The sequence below is a fragment of the Notolepis coatsorum genome (genome assembly GCF_963971535.1).
Source record: "Notolepis coatsorum genome assembly, chromosome: 10".
Taxonomy (NCBI): domain Eukaryota; kingdom Metazoa; phylum Chordata; class Actinopteri; order Aulopiformes; family Paralepididae; genus Notolepis; species Notolepis coatsorum.
Window position 1 is genome coordinate 14,091,553 of NC_140174.1, and position 21,144 is coordinate 14,112,696.

General features: G+C 46.5%; 1 protein-coding gene across 1 annotated transcript in view; it reads right to left on the minus strand.

Annotated features, from left to right (window-relative positions):
• Positions 1-21,144, minus strand: part of LOC311235759 (serine/threonine-protein kinase SBK1-like) — a gene marked incomplete at both ends in the record, with an annotated part of 47,125 nt that overhangs the window by 15,066 nt on the left and 10,915 nt on the right. Inside the window, one exon of the mRNA XM_084323244.1 lies at positions 5,174-5,421. Within this exon, the coding sequence (XP_084179370.1) occupies positions 5,174-5,421 (248 nt within the window). The remainder of the gene's footprint in view (positions 1-5,173; positions 5,422-21,144) is intronic.

Sequence of the window (21,144 nt, forward strand, 5' to 3'; positions counted from 1 at the left end):
ACTGCAGCTACCAGATCGGATCCCAGAATCTGAATAAAGAGCTCTTGCCCGGCCCCACACTTGGCCCCTCTCTACTAGGCGTGCTACTACGCTTCCGCCAGGACAAGGTGGCTATCAGCGGGGATATCAAAGGGATGTTCCTGCAGGTGAGACTAGTGGAGGAGGATAAGCCCCTACTGCGGTTCCTATGGAGAGAGAGGATCGGAGATGAGCACCCAGCCATCTACCAATGGGAAGTCCTCCCCTTCGGAACCACATGCAGCCCGTGCTGTGCTACATTTGCACTGCAGAAACACGTCGCAGAGGACCCAGCAGCAGATGAAGAGGTCCGACACAGTGTGAAGAACAGTTTCTACGTGGACAACTGTTTACAAAGCGTTTCGACTCAAGAAGAAGCCGAGGCTCTCCTACTCAAGCTACGCGCCTCCCTGATCAAAGGCGGCTTTGATCTCAGGCAGTGGGCCAGCAGCGACCCGCACGTATTGCGCAGCCTCTCCCCCGCGGACAAGGCTGCCAGCAGCGAGACCTGGATGGCGACAATCCCAGGAGAAGCCCAAGAAATGACACTAGGACTAGTCTGGCGCTTCAAAACAGACTCGCTCCACTATAGACACAAACCCCTGACCACGGAGCAGGGAAGGTCGACGGCGATACCGACCACCAGACGGAGTGTGTACAGAACACTCGCCAGACAATATGACCCGTTGGGATGTATTCTACCTTACACCACCAGGGCAAAGATGATTGTACGAGCACTATGGGACAAGGACCAGGGCGGGGACGACCCAATACCCGCACCCCTTGCCTCCACATGGAGAGAGTGGGAGACGGAGCTCCGCTCACTCCCAGGCGTCAATATACGCCGCAGCTACTTCCCACCCACAGTGAGGCCAGAGACATGCAAGATGGATTTACACGTCTTCAGTGACGCCTCCGAAGTAGCCTATGGATCGGTGGCCTACTTGCGTGCCCAAGAGAAGGGAGGAGAGATACACACTGCTTTCATCCTGGCTCGCTCAAGAATAGCCCCACAAAAGCAACAATCTATCCCGCGTCTAGAGCTCTGCGCAGCCCTAGCAGGAGCGCATCTAGCCACGTTAATCCAACGTGAACTCACCATTCCGGTGCACAGAACAATCTTGTGGTCAGATTCCACGACAGTACTCACATGGATCAAGTCTGATTCATGCAGATACAAAGTCTTCGTGGGAGTCAGAGTCACCGAGATTCAAGAGTTAACAGAAGCAGCGAGCTGGCGGTATGTGGACACCAAACACAACCCAGCTGACGTCATCACCCGGGGAATGTCCCTAGATGACCTCACCCGTCACAACATCTACAGTGACGGACCAGAGTTCCTCAAGCTCCCGGAAGGAGAGTGGCCTACGCCCACCCCACGGGAGGCGAGTAAAGAGGAGGCTGAGAACAAGAAACCTATGTTCTGTGGACTGAGCACAGTCGCCTCCACAGACCCCAACATAGATGACTGCCTCACCCTACAGAGTGCGCAACTAAAGACATTTCTGAGGCACCACCCAGAGATTCAGCCCACTGCCGACATTTCAGCAGCTGACTACGAAGAAGCAGAACTTCTTCTACTACAACGAGCCCAGAGAGACTTGTTCCCCGATGAGCTAGACTGTCTACAGGGAGGAAAGCCCGTCCCATCAGACAGCAGATTGCTCCACCTGGCACCCGAGAGCGACGCCCATAATCTCATCAGAGTGGGTGGTCGTCTGCGGAGAGCCCCCGATCTACCGGATGACGTTAAGTACCCGATAGTCTTGAACAGCCGACACAAGGTCACAGAGCTGATCATAAAGAAATACGACGAGGATGTACACCACCCAGGAGCAGAGAGAGTCTTCGCGGAGATCAGACGTCGCTATTGGAGACTTCAAGGGAGAGAAGCAGTGCGACGCTTCCAGCGAACCTGTCTAGACTGCCGAAAGTGGCGCGCGCAGCCCAGCATACCCCGGATGGCTGACCTACCTCCCTGTCGCCTCCGACTCGGCGACAAGCCATTCCACTCCACAGGCATGGACTGTTTTCGCCCGTTGTATATAAAGAAAGGAAGAGGAACCGAGAAGCGGTGGGGTATTGTATTCAAATGCATGACCACCAGAGCGATACATATCGAACTCCTTCCAACCATGAGCACAGACTCATTCCTTATGGCCTTCCGAAGATTCACATCACGGAAAGGAAAACCGTCTACATTGTTGTCTGATCACGGGACAAACTTCAAAGGCGGAGAAAGAGAGCTGAGAGAGAGCTTCCAAGCGATGGGCCCAGAACTTAAGACCCACCTCGCTCCATCCCAGACTGTAGCGGAAGAAGTCCTAATGACAGTCCTCACGGAGATCGAGGGAGTATTGAACTCCAAGCCCCTCGGCTACGTCTCCAGTGATATAGCAGATGTCGACCCAGTCACCCCCAACACACTCTTGATGGGGCGGCTGGACCCCGCGCTACCCCAGACAATGTACAGGCCTGAAGAAGCGAACGGCCGAAGAATGTGGAGGTACAGTCAAGTACTAGCTGACAAGTTTTGGAACAGCTTTCTACTCCACTACCTACCGTCTCTACAGACCCGCCAGAAGTGGGTAAAAGAGAGAGACAATTTGACAGAAGGAACAGTCGTCATGATTATCGACCAGTCACTACCCAGAGCTATGTGGCCGGCTGGCCGCGTAAGCAAAGTGATCACCGGTGCCGATGGCAAGGTCCGAGCAGCTGAGGTGCTCGTCCAAGGGCGAACTTACACACGACCCGTGGCGAGGCTAATAGAACTGCCCAGACTCCCAGACACTATCGATGACGACCATGACCCCATGACTTTGTGAGTTGACTGACCCTTACAGCGGACCTTGAGTGGTAGACAGTGCGGTCAATCTGTCTCTGCTTAGCTAATTAGGTGGGACTAATTAGGGGGCGGCTGTTGTGAAGGATCAGATTAAACCGAATATATATATTTATTTATGGATATATATTTAATAGTATTTGTATATCATTTGATATCCCTTGTATATTCCTTGTACATATACACTGAATATCCCTTTGGTCTACTAACAGCCCATAATAGTTTCATTCTCTCATTGGACAAGAACTTGGCGCCAGCAGCCAAGCCCCTTGGTTCAAGTTCAATCGTGCCGACGAACATGTCGTTACTAGCCCCGGTTCCGCGTAGGAATACGTCTGCCGAAATACGAATGGTACTATTTGTTCACAGCGCATATATATATATGGCGCAAGTAAAGTAGAACTTCCCTTAGCCCTTAGTTCTTTACCCTCCAACCTAGTGGCAAGACGTTAAGCCTCACCCACGATACACGTGTGGTGCAGTATGGTCAACTTGGCCTCAGAATGGCATTGAGACATCGTGTGGATTAATAGTTGAATTGTCATAGTTTGGCACTATACCGTCGAGTGGGACGTATTTCTATTAAGTTAATAATAGTCTATTATGTATGGTGCATCGTTCGGTTAGAGTTATAAAGTGAGCAGTACCCCCATCGTTTTCCTCGCGTTATCTAGAGTCTTAACCAGGCTGGGCAGACCACGTGTGGTGCTTTCATCCGAGGAGTTCTGGGCAAGGACGAGTGGACCTGCACATTGGATTACCTTACCCGGACGACGGCGAGCCCTACACGGCTTGGATTATCTACTTGCTTTGGGTGCTTTGATTATGCCATGGATAACAGCCAACACTGGTAAGTGTTGGAACTACCCCCGAGAGGAGTCCAGGTGAGACGGCACTCTAACCCGAGTGAGGTCGCCTCACGTCTCTTCGTTGTGGACCGGCAGCTACCGTCTACAAGAGGGCCCAACTGTATTCATCTGTGGACCAAGGTTCTGTGGGCACCGTGTTCAGCACTCTGAATTCTCCCAAGAAATCGTTGGCCAGATGGGATATCGCCAGCGGCTCTCCTAACCCCCCCCCCCCCTACTGACTTACAACCAGCGGGACCCCCTTTAGTGTATCCAGCTATAATCATTAAGTACCATCGCTATAGTTCCCTAAAGAACCAGGTTGTATACTTGCTTCCTGCATAACCAGAGATTGGACATTCAATGTTGATTTGCCTACGAATACTCATTTGCCTTACAAGTGCATTCAAATCATAAATGTCATTACGTGAACGTTGTATATACCCTTTGCTATATATTAAAGATTCGACGGATACATTTGTGTGGACTTGGTTTCATCAGGTGGGAAAGTGTTCATCATATCTATATCATGTACTGTGTGGCCAGTAGTTAAAGTACATAAAGCGGTAGTGGTTTAATGATACCATACTTATCAATACAGTCAGGGAATTGTACCCCTCAGTTACACCTTGCATGTCTGTTCACAGCTAATCAAATCAAATCAAATCAAATTTATTTTGAAAGATTAAAGATAGAGCTGATAGCGAATCTATTTGAATCGAATGGTGCCCCATGCTGTGTCTTCAGATCCTGAAGTTCCTGTGTCCAGTGTGTCTGACTCTACTGGTTTACTACCACGTCTGCTATGCCTGCACCACTAAAAGTGGCTGTGTGTGTGTGTGTGTGTGTGTGTGTGTGTGTGTGTGTGTGTGTGTGTGTGTGTGTGTGTGTGTGTGTGTGTGTGTGTGTGTGTGTGTGTGTGTGTGTGTGTGTGTGTGTGTGCGTGCGTGCGTGCGTGCGTGCGTGCGTGCGTGCGTGCGTGCGTGCGTGCGTGCGTGCGTGCGTGCGTGCGTGCGTGAATGCGTGCGTGCGTGCGTGAATGCGTGCGTGCGTGCGTGCGTGCGCGTGCGTGTGTGTTATTTTATCGTTTATTTTTCTGTCACTCACTCTCTAATTAGCCTTCAGAAATAATTACAGTGTGATTTGATATCTTTTTGACGTCTTTTGCTTTGTAATACAATATTGTCACGGTGCTCTTTCATTAAAATGTGTGTATTTTAATACATTTCTATTCCACAATCTTTATAATACTGCTGGAAGGATTTTTTTTTTACTTATAAAACCTGTATCATTTTATAATTTGTATATATATATATATATGGTTGATGCCGGTATAGTAAAAACCTGGATCAACTAAATGGATCGGTATATCTCCCAGCCTCAACCGTGTACATACACACTGAATCACCGGGACTCCGGTGACCTTTGACCTGGCTACGGGCCCTCTGACCCGCTGACTCACCCTGCGTGCGGTGCGCCACCAGGTCCACCTTGCCGTAGGTTCCCTTCCCCAGCTCGCGGATGTGCTCGTAGTGTTTGGCCACGTCTGCCGCCGACAGCGAGGTGATGGCCAGGGCCTGCATGTCCTCCACGGGCGCCCCCCCTCCTCCTGCTCCTCCTCCTCCTCCTGCTCCTGCTCCCCCGCCGCTGCCCACCTGTCCCGGCCCGGACGGGGACAGAGACAGGCTGGTCTTGACGCTGTTGGGCAGACTGTGGGGGGGAGAGAGAGAGAGAGGGAGAGAGAGAGAGAGAGAGAGAGAGAGAGGGAGATGATGTTCTCAGTGTTCTCTGTTAGGTGTATGAGTCACAGTGCATCTGTGCGTGTGTGTGCGTAAGGTATTCCTTTATTGATCCCCTTGTGGGGAAATGCAGGCGTCATAGCATCACGGGGGAGGGGGGGAGGGGAGATACAGGTATGGGCAGGGTAATAGTAGACATAAATATAGCCAATAAAATTATAGAAAGATAAAAATAAGCAGTATAAACAATAGAATTAACTCTGAATATAAGCATATGAGCAAGTAAGCAGTGTAAACAAAGGTGCAGATGAGGGTCTGTATGCCTTATCAGTTATATTATTATTATTATTATTATTATTATTATTATTATTATTATTATTATTATTATTATTATTATTATTATTATTATTATTATTATATTATAAATATGGTCAATAACACTTAGACTCTGAATATAATAGAGAATAAATATACGTTGTAGTCTAGGTGCAGTTTAGGTTAGTTCCCCGGCTGCTGGCAGCGGTCCCTGCCTACCGTTAGTTCTGCCCGCTGTTGTGGAGCCTGATAGCCACCGGCACGAAGGCACGAGTGTCGAGGGGGGGGGGTATGAGATTTAAACTGTCCAAAGGATACTAATGTCTCTTTGCACGAAATTAAATAATGTTACGGTATTAATATAGCCATCAATATCTTATGCCAAATGATTAGGGCCTATTACAAACAAACAAACAAAACTGTACATTCGATCAATGAACAAGTCCGAGTCCTCGTCTGCACCTTCCGAGTCCGAATGCAGTCAATGCTCGAGTCCGAGTCCAAGTCCTAGTCATCAGTGCTCGAGTCCAAGTCGAGTCACAAGTCCTGAAAATCAGTCCAGGACTCGGACTTGAGTACTACAACACTGTAAGGTCCAGACAACACCGCGCCACAGGGCGGCTCCACCACCACCACGCCTTCGACGGACATTAACTTCCCTATAATCAATGCAGTGTGGGGGTGTGGGGGGGGGGGGACATCTGTAGAGGATCTCTGTAGACATATTGGATTTCCTGTCCCTGTTCCTGCTTTAACCTGCTCTCAGTCATGGCTGCCTGAACGATCGGCTTCAGACAACAGTTACTGACAGAACGCTATGGGAAGATCAATACCACCCCGGCTGGGGAAGGAGGGGGGGTCTCAACGGAGCTGGTAATGCATTTCACAGATCACCGTCTCTGCTCTGTGTATCTGGCAATAATATATTATCCCGCCCCGCCCCGCCTCACCCCGCCCCGCCCCGCCTCACCCCGCCCGCCCCGCCTCACCCCGCCCCGCCCCGCCCGCCCCGCCTCACCTCGCCTTGTAACAGAAATGTAATGTTGTAACTAGGGATGTCCGATATTATCGGCCGACCGATATTATCGGCCGATATCGGCAGTAAAATGTGATATCGGAAAATATTTTTTTCTTTTTTTTTTTACATTTATTTAACCTTTATTTACCCAGGCAAGCAAGTAAGAACCAATTCTTATTTTATTTATTGTCAAAAGTATGCATGTTGGTTTAATTCAACAACAAGAGATATGTAATGTTAATTTTTACTTTTTTAATGATCATATTTTGCACAGATAATGCTTACATTTAGAAAGCCTTTTGAATGCATCCAGTGAAATTATTAGTTACCTGAAATTATTCCGTTTTTTTGGGGGGAAACCCTGCATATATCGGTATCGGTTGATATCGGTATCGGAAATTAAGAGTTGGACAATATCGGAATATCGGTATCGGTAAAAAAGCCAATATCGAGCATCCCTAGTTGTAACAGAAATGTAATGTTGTAATGGAATATTGTAACGGAAATGTAATGTTGTAATGGAATATTGTAACGGAAATGTAATGTTGTAACAGAAATGTAATGTAATGTTGTAACAGAAATGTATCGTTGTAACAGAAATGTAATGTTGTAACAGAAATGTATCATTGTAACAGAAATGTAACGTTGTAACAGAAATGTATCGTTGTAACAGAAATGTATCGTTGTAACAGAAATGTAATGTTGTAACAGAAATGTAACGTTGTAACAGAAATGTAATGTTGTAACAGAAATGTATCGTTGTAACAGAAATGTAATGTTGTAACAGAAATGTAACGTTGTAACAGAAATGTAATGTTGTAACAGAACTGTATTGTTGTAACAGAAATGTAACGTTGTAACAGAAATGTAATGTTGTAACAGAAATGTAACGTAACAGAATGGCTGATTGTGTGCAGAGTCTGAAACGGGTCAAAAAGGGACTCTGAGAGGCGGAAACTGCGATTTGAACAGTCAGTCACGTGTCAGTCACGTGTCAGTCACAGTGTCAGTCACGGTGTCAGTCACGGTGTCAGTCACGCATGCTAAGTGTGTTGGAGTGCGTTGAACCACAAGCGTGGCATTCTTTTGTGTGACGGCTGTAGTTGACCTCACCCACAGATGTAATGATTTATTCCATTGTCTCTGTATCTACTGTGTCTGTCTTTCTTTCTTTCTCTCTCACTCACTCACTCACTCACTCACTCACTCACTCACTCACTCACTCACTCACTCACTCACTCACTCACTCACTCACTCACTCACTCACTCACTCACTCACTCACTCACTCACTCACTCACTCACTCACTCACTCACTCACTCACTCACTCACTCACTCACTCACTCACTCACTCACTCACTCACTCACTCACTCACTCACTCACTCACTCACTCACTCACTCACTCACTCACTCACTCACTCACTCACTCACTCACTCACTCACTCACTCACTCACTCACTCACTCACTCACTCACTCACTCACTCACTCACTCACTCACTCACTCACTCACTCACTCACTCACTCACTCACTCACTCACTCACTCACTCACTCACTCACTCACTCACTCACTCACTCACTCACTCACTCACTCACTCACTCACTCACTCACTCACTCACTCACTCACTCACTCACTCACTCACTCACTCACTCACTCACTCACTCACTCACTCACTCACTCACTCACTCACTCACTCACTCACTCACTCACTCACTCACTCACTCACTCACTCACTCACTCACTCACTCACTCACTCACTCACTCACTCACTCACTCACTCACTCACTCACTCACTCACTCACTCACTCACTCACTCACTCACTCACTCACTCACTCACTCACTCACTCACTCACTCACTCACTCACTCACTCACTCACTCACTCACTCACTCACTCACTCACTCACTCACTCACTCACTCACTCACTCACTCACTCACTCACTCACTCACTCACTCACTCACTCACTCACTCACTCACTCACTCACTCACTCACTCACTCACTCACTCACTCACTCACTCACTCACTCACTCACTCACTCACTCACTCACTCACTCACTCACTCACTCACTCACTCACTCACTCACTCACTCACTCACTCACTCACTCACTCACTCACTCACTCACTCACTCACACACACACACACACACACACACACACACACACACACACACACACACACACACACACACACACACACACACACACACACACACACACACACACACACACACACCAACACGTCAAAGATAATTTCAGTTACACACATGCACGCACACACACACACAGACACAGCAACACATAAAAGGAATTGCAGTCACACACATGCACACACACTGATGACCCTCTCTCTCTCTCCTCTCTCCTCTCTCTCTCCTCTCTCCCTTCCCTCCTCAGCCATGCTTTTGTTCTCCACTCTCTCCTCTCGACTAATTAAGATTACTCAGCTATCTTGAGGGAACAGCGCAATAAATATTGCAGGGAGAATTAAGACAGAGGAAACTAGGAAAATAGGATGCAGCCATTTGCCGCCTTGTAACCTCTCTCTCTTTAACCCCTCTCTCTCTGTAACCTCTCTCTCTCTCTCTCTCTCTTTAACGTCTCTCTCTCTCTCTCTCTCTCTCTCTCTCTCTCTCTCTCTCTCTCTCTGTAACCTCTCTCTCTTTAACCTCTCTCTATCTCTCTCTCTGTAACAGACCAGTGTTTCCTGACCCCCAGCTAGTCAACATGGTCGTCATCCAGAGCGTTTAGGTTCAGCGATTACAACGTTTTAAAATTGGACAGTGGGAGAGGGTTTCACCAAACCTGCCATGTTTCGGGATTATGGTTATATTTTAAATGAATGTACAGTAATCTGTGAGCGATTACCTGCTTAACACTATAATCAGTAATGTAATACTCGGTAATGTAATCTCTCTGATTACTTTCCCTCCAAAAAACGCATGGCGCTATATAGAAATTCCAATTCTGGATACTTTCAATACTGTTGTAATCATCCACAGCCATTTAGCACTGTTATTTCAAATGCCAAAACCATATATATATATATATATATATATATATATATATATATATATATATATATATATATATATATATATATATATATATATATATATATATATATATATATATATATATTAGGGGTGGGAATCACCAGAGGCCTCACGATACGATACTATCACGGTACTTGAGTCACGATACGATAGTATTGCGATACTAAATATATTGCGATATGCTGGGTATTGCGATATTAATATTGCGATATATTGCCATTTATTACCTTTTTTCAACTGCAAAGTAAAACTTTGTCAACATGTTTTATCTAATAAAATGTCAGTCTGTTTATCTCACTTCAATCATTTTTATTGCAGAACATGGTATTTTCTCAAGCAGACAAATGTAAACACTGTAATCTGTGTTGCATGTACCTGACAAACTGAACTGTTTGTATTACAGTCATATTCCAACTTAACTGAATGCACATGTGTGCGTGTGTGGACTACTGTACTATTACAGGTATTGAAATGAACAATGCAATTATACAAAAAAATATATATACAAATGTTTTTTATGAATAATTAAATATCGATACTTGGCGTCCCTGTATCGATACAGTATCATCGCCACGCAAAGTATCGCGATACTACTACGTATCGATTTTTTCCCCCACCCCTAATATATATATATAAATATATGATATACGGTATATACAGCACTATTGTACATGCTATCATACAGAGTTATATGGGTAGACTACAGTACGAGGTAGGTAGTTATGACTAGGTTAAGAGTAGGTAAGGGATATGTACAGATATATATGTGGTATCTACAGATGTAGGATTATATTATGCAGGTATGTACAGACAGATGTGGATAGATATATATACGGTATGAATAATAATAATAATAATAATAATAATAATAATAATAATAATAATAATAATAATAATAATAATAATAATAATAATAATAATAATAATAATAATAATAATAATAATAATAATAATAATAATAATAATAATAATAATAATAATAATAATAATAATAATAAATGTATATATATTGCATGTACCACTCTGGGGACCACCCACCCTGAGCTGCCCCCCCCCCCCCCCCCTATCAATCACAGTGAGATGAGGGAGAGTTTATTTACTGGCATTCCTCCTCAGCTCTGCTGGGGGGGGGGGGGGGGTGCCATGCCATACGGAGCGTAATCACATTACTCAGCGCCTGGGAAGACAAAGCCCCCCCCCTCCAGAACCCTAGGATACTTTGTGTTCATTTCCTTTAGCGAAACATGATTAAGAGGGTCTTGAAATACCATGAGGGGCGGAGGGTGGGGTGGGCTAGGGGGGGCGCAGGAGGGGGTGGGGGGGGGGGGAGCTCCACACAGCTGCACTGACGTTATAAATGCGAAGCGGAATCTTCCATGCAGCGCTTTGTAGGTGTGTGGATGGAGTTATGAGTTACGGACTCTGTGAGAGGCTCTCTGTGTCTGTAGGCGCGTGCACGTGTGTATGTGTGAGTGTGTGTGTGCGTGTGAGTGTGTGTGTGCGTGCGTGAGTATGAGAGAGTGAGAAAGAGAGAGAGTGTGTGTGTGTGTGTGTGTGTGTGTGTGTGTGTGTGTGTGTGTGTGTGTGTGTGCGCGTGCATGTGTGTGTGTATACAGTACATTGTGAGTGCATGTGATTGTGTATGTTTGAGTGTGTAGGTAGGTACATGATTATATCTGCATATATTACAAAATATGTTTGTGCGCCTGTGTGTGTGTGTGTGTGTGTGTGTCTGTGTACGCGTATGAATGTATGTGTGTGTGTGCGTGTGTGTGTGTGTGCGTGCACGCGCGCGCGTGTGTGTGTGCGTGTGTGTGTGTGTGTGTGTGTGCACGCGTGTGTGTGTGTGTGTGTGTGTGCGTGTGTGTGCACGCGCGTGTGTGTGTGCGTGTGTGTGCGTGTGTGTGCATGCGTGTGTGTGTGTATCATTCCGGCAGTGACACTCTATCAAAGGGCCTTTGTGTTCCTCCCTCAGAGGGAGCAGCTGCAAGCCTCCTCACTGAGCTCCCACCCTGCCCTGTGTCCACGTAGTAGTGGGGGTCTATGGGAGTTCATGGTTATATAGTGGTTGTCTATGGGGGTCCATGGATATATACAGTACAGTAGTGGAGGAGAGTCCACATCAAGTCCCCTGAGCCGGCTGGAGACAAGGAGGACCGGGAGGAGCATGTGGTAGTCTACACCCTCCCCAGACCGCATGTGGTAGTCTACACCCTCCCCAGACCGACAGTAGGGCAGCATGTGGTAGTCTACACCCTCCCCAGACCGAGAGTAAGGCAGCATGTGGTAGTCTACACCCTCCCCAGACCGACAAACAGTAGGGCAGCATGTGGTAGTCTACACCCTCCCCAGACCAACAGTAGGGCAGCATGTGGTAGTTTACACCCCAGACTGACAGTAGGGCAGCATGTGGTAGTCTACACCCTCCCCAGACCGCATGTGGTAGTCTACACCCTCCCCAGACCGACAGTAGGGCAGCATGTGGTAGTCTACACCCTCCCCAGACCAACAGTAGGGCAGCATGTGGTAGTCTACACCCTCCCCAGACCAACAGTAGGGCAGCATGTGGTAGTCTACACCCTCCCCAGACCGACAGTGGGGCAGCATGTGGTAGTCTACACCCTCCCCAGACCGCATGTGGTAGTCTACACCCTCCCCAGACCGACAGTGGGGCAGCATGTGGTAGTCTACACCCTCCCCAGACCGACAGTGGGGCAGCATGTGGTAGTCTACACCCTCCCCAGACCGACAGTGGGGCAGCATGTGGTAGTCTACACCCTCCCCAGACCGACAGTAGGGCAGCATGTGGTAGTCTACACCCTCCCCAGACCGACAGTAGGGCAGCATGTGGTAGTCTACACCCTCCCCAGACCGACAGTGGGGCAGCATGTGGTAGTCTACACCCTCCCCAGACTGACAGTGGGGCAGCATGTGATAGTCTACACCAGTGGTCACCAACCCGTCGATCTTGATCGACTGGTCGATCTTTGAGACTGTCCCTGTAGATCTTTCCATGAAAATTAAAAATTAAATATATATATATATTTTTTTTGATCTTACCCTGAGAGTCCACATTACAGTTCTACTTTTGTTTTGATGTGAAAAGTGATGCTGCACTTAGCACTGACTGAGAAAGTACACATACAGTTCTACTTTTGTTTTGATGTGAAAATGATGCTGCACTTAGCACTGACTGCACTTAGCACTGACTGCACTTAGCACTGACTGAGAAAGTAAACATTACAGTTCTACTTTTGTTTTGATGTGAAAAGTGATGCTGCACTTAGCACTGACTGAGAAAGTACACATTACAGTTCTACTTTATAAAATGCTAATTGTAAATATGTTTGTCAATGTTAATAATATGAGAAAGTCCACATTACAGTTCTACTTTTGTTCTGATGTGAAAACTGATGCTGCACTTAGCACTGACTGCACTTAGCACTGACTGAGAAAGTACACATTACAGTTCTACTTTATAAAATGCTAATTGTAAATATGTTTGTCAATGTTAATAATATGAGAAAGTCCACATTACAGTTCTACTTTTGTTTTGATGTGAAAAGTGATGCTGCATAAGATGACTGCACTTAGCACTGACTGAGAAAGTACATAATAGTTCTACTTTGACGTTTTAATGTTGGACCAAAGCATTGCATGTAATTAGAATACAGGCAAATAAAAGTAATTTAGTTTAAAGTGGCTGTCTTTTTCTCTCAACGCTTCAATAGGTAGATCTTGCCTTCACCAAAAAAAAAAAAGTGATATTGGGCTTAAAAAGGTTGGTGACCACTGGTCTACACCCTCCCCAGACTGACAGTAGGGCAGCATGTGGTAGTCTACACCCTCCTTAGACTGACAGTAGGGCAGCATGTGGTAGTCTACACCCTCCCCAGACCGACAGTAGGGCAGCATGTGGTAGTCTACACCCTCCTCAGACTGACAGTAGGGCAGCATGTGGTAGTCTACACCCTCCCTAGACCGACAGTAGGGCAGCATGTGGTAGTCTACACGCTCCTCAGACTGACAGTAGGGCAGCATGTAGTACTAGTAGTCTACACCCTCCCCAGACCGACAGTAGGGCAGCATGTGGTAGTCTACGCCCTCCCCAGACCGACAGTAGGGCAGCATGTGGTAGTCTACACCCTCCTCAGACTGACAGTAGGGCAGCATGTGGTAGTCTACACCCTCCTCAGACTGACAGTAGGGCAGCATGTGGTAGTCTACACCCTCCCCAGACCGACAGTAGGGCAGCATGTGGTAGTCTACACCCTCCTCAGACTGACAGTAGGGCAGCATGTGGTAGTCTACACCCTCCCTAGACCGACAGTAGGGCAGCATGTGGTAGTCTACACGCTCCTCAGACTGACAGTAGGGCAGCATGTAGTACTAGTAGTCTACACCCTCCCCAGACCGACAGTAGGGCAGCATGTGGTAGTCTACGCCCTCCCCAGACCGACAGTAGGGCAGCATGTGGTAGTCTACACCCTTCTCAGACTGACAGTAGGGCAGCATGTGGTAGTCTACACCCTCCTCAGACTGACAGTAGGGCAGCATGTGGTAGTCTACATCCTCCCCAGACCGACAGTAGGGCAGTATGTGGTCGTCTACACCCTCCTCAGACTGACAGTAGGGCAGTATGTGGTAGTCTACACCCTCCCCAGATCGACAGTAGGGCAATGCACGCAACGACCAAGAAGGGAATTGGCATAACGACTGAATTGGGATAGAAAGGCAAAAAGAAAAGAAAAAGACGAGTTGTTACATTATAATGCCCCCTGGTCATCTCCAGACTGGTGTTACATTATAATGCCTCCCTGTCAGCTCCAGACTACTAAATCATCACTAAGCTTTTTTTAAAAGAGATCCCTGCCTGTAACCTCTTACTTTTCACAAGTATTTCATCCACTCGTTTCTCCTCCAAGGGAGATTTGCTCATGGAGATATTGCTCCGACTAGCAAGTATTTGAAGGGTTTATCATTTAGATAAAGGTCAACTCTGAATCAGCTTTCACCGAATGTGATGTTGTCGAACCCAGTTCACAGGGCTGGGCGAGATAAATCGAGATAAAACTATTATTGTGCCGAATGCCGCGTTGCTCTCATTTACAGTCTTGTGTTGTAAATGCAGCGCACCCTTCCTTCACAGCGGTGCACTCCACCCCTCGTCCCCCTCAAACCCAAACAGTCGTTTCAGCTCCTGTTGAGAGGGAGGAGGGAGGAGCCACGGCATGTGAATGGTAGATAGATAGATAGATAGATAGATAGATAGATAGATAGATAGATAGATAGATAGATAGATAGATAGATAGATAGATAGATAGATAGATAGATAGATAGATAGATAGATAGATAGATAGATAGATAGATAGATAGATAGATAGATAGATAGATAGATAGATAGATAGATAGATAGATAGATAGATAGATAGATAGATAGATAGATAGATAGATAGATAGATAGATAGATAGATAGATAGATAGATAGATAGATAGATAGATAGATAGATAGATAGATAGATAGATAGATAGATAGATAGATAGATAGATAGATAGATAGATAGATAGATAGATAGATAGATAGATAGATAGATAGATAGATAGATAGATAGATAGATAGATAGATAGATAGATAGATAGATAGATAGATAGATAGATAGATAGATAGATAGATAGATAGATAGATAGATAGATAGATAGATAGATAACGTTTGGGGTTTTGCTCTCCTCCTCTGGTGGTAATTGACCCGTCTATCTGCCATGATTGCATTCATTGGCACCTGGTGTGTCTAGTTACGGTGGCTTTATATGCTCTTCCGTGTTACAGTAACACTGTCAGTCGATCACTGAACCTTGCCGTGAGTAGTACTATGCATTCATGTTAAAGCCTTGTCGTCCCTCTCGCCACGGAAGATAAGTAAGATATGTGTTTGCTTATAGTTATCGGGTCATTGATGCCTAGCCGTGTTTAAACGCGTTTTTGGAGACTTGCTTTCTCCACCTTTATTTTCCCCGTTTATGTTATTGTTTCGTGTATGCACCTTGCTGTTGTATTTTGTATAAGAGTTCACTCGCTACTAGGGATGTTCGATATTGGCATTTTTACCGATACGGATATACCGATATTGTCCAACTCTTAATTTCCTATACCGATATCAACCGATATATGGAGGGTTTCTCCCCCCAAAAAATGTAATAATTTCAGGTAATTAACATTACATATCTCTTGTCGTGGAATTAACACAACATTATGCATACTTTTGACAATAAATAAAATCAGAATTTGTTCATACTTGCTTGCCTGGGTAAATAAAGGTTAAATAAATGTAAAAAGAATTATAAAAAATCATTTTTATTTTTATTTATTTTTTGATACCGATAATTTGCTATATCACATTTTAATGCCAATATCGGCCGATAATATCGGTAGGCCGAAAATATCGGACATCCCTACTCGCTACTCAAGATAAAGAGTACTGCTTCATTTGTGAAAATCAACATCTGTCTCTCGTCGTCTCTGTTCTCCACTGCACCTGGGTCCAACACACCTACACAACCGTAACACAAAACATATATTATAGGGGTTAAGTGTCTTGCTCAAGTACACTTGGACACGCTGCCCGGGAGGAGCGGGAATCGAGCCGGGAACCTTATGATTACCAGACGACCGCTCTACCTCCTGAGCTACTGTTGCCCCCCACATGTGTGAAATCACTGATAAACGGTGTCTTATTTTTGTAAGCTCATCGTCGCTGTAAATGAGGGCAATCTCTGTGTCTCACGGGGTGGAAATAAAGGTTTGAAATTAAATGATTCTGTCCTGTTTTGCACTTTATAACTATTTATTATTATGTTATTCTTATTTGTGAAAAAAAATCATGCACTGTAATGTCGAATCACGTTCCATTTGTATATACAATATGGTGAATAAAGTCATTTGAATCTGAATCTGAATCACAGGTTTTCATCTGTGTTCCTTGTTCCACTGAGAGGCTCCGCACCGTGTGCCCATGGCTCCGTGTGCCCATGGCTCCGTTAAGTTGAATGTGGGAAAACCGTTGATTTTGCACATTTCCCAGGATATGATGAACGCTCTGCCAGGTCGGTGAATCATGTGAGATAGAAACGCACCAGAGCAGCGGAGCGGCCCTTTAATGATGTCACACGCGCGCCCCGCGGCCTGGTGAGTGTGCATCTAGTTTGCGATGAATAATTTAAACTGATGAGAATATCAACCACCAAATGTTCAGCACAGTGGTCTCTATTGTAGGTTCGGGACCAGGCGCGTCGTCGCCAGTGAGGATAAAGGAACACGCCAACATTTTGGGAAATTAGCTTACCGTCTTCTCCAGAGAGAGACAAGCTTAGCACAATGCATGGAAGCGGACAGTGCCGGTTAGCCTTCGGGAAAGGTGTTAGTTGGACAATGCCTAGGCTAACCGGCACTGTCCGCTTCCATTCATTGTGCTAAGCTAGGCTAACGTGCAGCCAGATAGCTTTCTACTGAACGCACAGAGAGGAAACTGGTATCCATCTTCTCGTCTCTCTCTGGAGAAGACGGTAAGCTAATTTCCCAAAATGTTGGCTTGTTCCTTTAAGGTGAGCTTTAAAGGAACACAGACATTATGGGGAATGTGGTTTACCGTCTTTTTTTTTTTTTTGTATCTACTTTTTCTCCCATTTTCTATTTTTCTCCCATCCTAATTTTCGTATCGTCCAATTCTACGCTCCCCTGTCTCGAACGCTGTTAGGCCATGCCTCCCACTGGTCGGCTGCAATGTGGACGAAGCCTTACATCACGTGTCCCCTCCGGTACTCGAGGAAGCAGCAGTCGCATCTTTTCACCTGCACAGCGCGATCTCTCAGCGTCGGGGGTCTGCGTTTGGAGGGCACGCCGCCCCTGTCACTTTCTGATTCTGCTGCGCAGGTGCACCAACCGACCTGTAGGAGTCGCTGTCCACAATGTCCGATCCCCACCCACCAGCTTCCCACCCCTAATACTGCCAATGTGTATTAGTATGAACGACCAGCCAAGCTGATAGCAATGCGGAGAGCTGGGCTCGAACCCAGTGTCTCCTGCATTGGTGGTGAGCGCCTTGCCCACTGCACCACCTAGCCGCCCTTGGTTTACCGTCTTCTATGGGGGCAGACAAGACGATAGAGACTGTAACGAGTGGATTTGAACCTGGGACCGTAGTATTCACAGCCGGCCGCACCAACCAGCTGAGCTACGTCGGTCAGACCCGTTAGCAGGTGCTGATTGACTGCAGAGGTGCGTTCCTGATTGGCTGACTGGTTGCACTATATTTGAATGCCGCCACGTGCACGCGCGCTCCCGGGCGTGTGCGCATAAATGTTCCCTCGCATACGCACAGACTAAAGACAGTGCCCTATAATTGCCTCTACGAATGGAATGTAACACATTGCATTCACAAGTTTTGTGTGAATGTATCTGAGAACGTATTTGAACACACTTGAGGACCTGAGCTATTGTTATGCAAAGTAGCCCAGGTGGATACTACTTAGCGAGTTGGCACATCAGTCGAGTGCAGCGCATTCCTCAGGTTTGGTGTGAACGATGGTCTGACTCAGGCAGAGCACCGTTCACACCAAACCTGTGAATGTGATTGCCATGAATTGTTATGCTTATGCGAGGTAGCCAGGTACACGCGACGAGTCGAGTGCAGCGCGTTCTTGCGTGCACGCGCTTCTGCTCACAAAAGCTTGGTTGCACGTCGTGCAACCCCGTCCCATGAGCAACGCACCTCTGGTTGACTGTGACCGACCAATTTCCTCTCTGTGTGCGTTCAGTAGAAAGCTATCTGGCTGGGCGCCCTCGTGGCGCACCGCATAGTGCCTTGCACACCTACGAGGCCGTCCTGGGTTCGCCTCCCGCTCCCGGTGATATTTGTTGCATGTCTTCCCCACATCTCCTCCCATTCTCCCTCTCCTCTATCGGCCCTGCGTGACCAGAAAAGCTGTAAAAATGCTCAAAATCATTTTTTTTTTTTTTTTTTATTGGTCTTTTTCCCCCTCCATTTTCCTCCGATTTTCTCCCATCCCAATGTTAGTCGTATGCCAATTCCCAGTCCCTTCCTGGTCGCTGCGCTTTACCCCCCACAGTCAGATCATTTGGGAGAGTGGAGGCTACCACATGCTTCCTCCGACACACGTCCAGCCAATCACCGCTTCTTTTCACCTGGCAGCGCGGATTCTCATTGAGAGGGCGTAGCGTGTGGGAGGACCACACTATCCCCCTCACGTCCAATCCGCGCTTAGCAGGCGCCCCGACCGAACTGTAGGAGTCGCTGTTTACAACGACCCGGACCCACCCCGCCAGCTTCTCCCACCCTCTGATACAGCCAATTGTATCAGTGCAGACGGCCAGCCAAGCTGGTGACAACCCCGGAGCTGTGAGCTGGATTCGAACAGGCGAACCAAGCTCACAGCTCCGGGGCTGGTGACGAACGCAATCTCCGCTCGACCACCTAACCGCGCTCAAAATCATTTTAAATTTTAAAGAAAAAAGCTATCTTGCTGCAAGCTATAGCTTAGCTTAGCATAAATTAATGGAGGCGGATACGGACCACTAGCCTAGCCGTTGGCCAAAAACACCTCTACCGGAGTTTTAAGGTAAGCTAGTGGTCCGTATCCACTTCCATAAATTTGTGCTAAACTAGGTTATAGCTTGCAGCCTGAAGCTTTCTACTGAACGCACAGAGAGGAAACTGGTATCTACAGTATCTTCTTGTCTGACTCTGGAGAAGACTGTATGCACATTTTCCATAATGTTGGCGTGTTCCTTTTAACGCTTTAATTGCCAACGACGAGTATACTTGTTATAGCCCGCCAATCGTTGGACGCCAACAACGAGTTTACTCGTTATTATGATCGTTATTTCTTTTATTCGATATTTCCATTCATAAACATGCAGGCAGCTGTGTGTTATCACTGGGGATGGGTCTGAGATCGTAAAAGTCCAATACCGCCGCCTGCCGATGTGGCTTGGTGTCTGGGCCAATCTACGGCCTGCGGGCGGAGTCTAACTACTCGGGCAAGCCAAGCGCTTATAACGCATGCATCGACGAGGGTCGGGCCCCCCTGGTTCGTGTTCATGGCTGGATTACGTTGGAAACACAGTCGACATCAGTACTTGGAATTGCGATCAGATAATTGGAATATTCTTTTCGGGACAGATCCTGGTCAAGGTAAGGACTATATGGTATCAATATTGCGCAAAAATGCCTTCATGCGATCGGGGCGTGTGTGTGTGGCGTGTTCCGTTGGTAGCGATCAAAGCACGGAGGGGCGGTCCCCCCCCCCCTTTCATGCATCCATGATGAAACATAATACCGATCATCTAAAATTGTATTTGAGAACAGTAGCTAGTCCAGGGAAGAAACGATCACGCTTTTACTAGAATACAAGTTGCCGGCGATTACCTAGCATTTTGGAAATTACACCAGACCGCCCTGAAACTACACTCATATTCACAACGGTATAAAACGGGAATGTATGGATGGAAAAATTATCTGTTTTTTGCATCTTGACCGGAAGAAACTCAATGACAATCGACTATATTATTAGATCCATAGCTATAATATATAATATAGCTTTAGGCCTGCAAACACAGCCACGTATCCCCATGTTAAAAGGCGACGGCATTTCAACAGTAAGGTAAACAGCGACCCCTGGCGCTGAATGAGTTTTAAGGTAAGGGTTAAAAGATGAAGAGAGAACCATCAAGTGTTCACTTTATTACAGCCTTATTAACAGATTACTGGCCTTAACCCTTTCACTGCCACATGACAGAAGGTTAACCCTTTACTATGTTGTGTGATAGTAAAGGGCTAACCTTCTGTATTGTCACAGTGAAATGGTTAACTGGCTGTCGTGTGGCAGTGAAAGGGTTAAAGATCTCACGTGGAAAGAAAGATGTGGGATATGTGCAAATATCCTGGGAAATATGCAAAAACAGAGGTCTTCCCCACAATTACCCGTAACAGATGAGGCTCTTTGATCTCTGATCTCTGAGATGAGTGCTCGCAGTGAAACCATTTCCTCTCATAACTGAATGAAGGGGGGGGGGGGGGGGGGGGGGGGGGGCTGACGGGCGCAAGTGAACAATTCTCATTCATCAGACTGTGATGTGAATCTCATCAGGGATTATGGTCATAAATACACTCTGGAAATGGGGCTCTCTGACCCCCCCTAATGCAAACCGTATGAATAATGCAAGCGCGTTAGATTTGCGATATGACCTTCATCGCCCAAAACGAAGAGTTTGTCGTGCGGAGAGAGGGT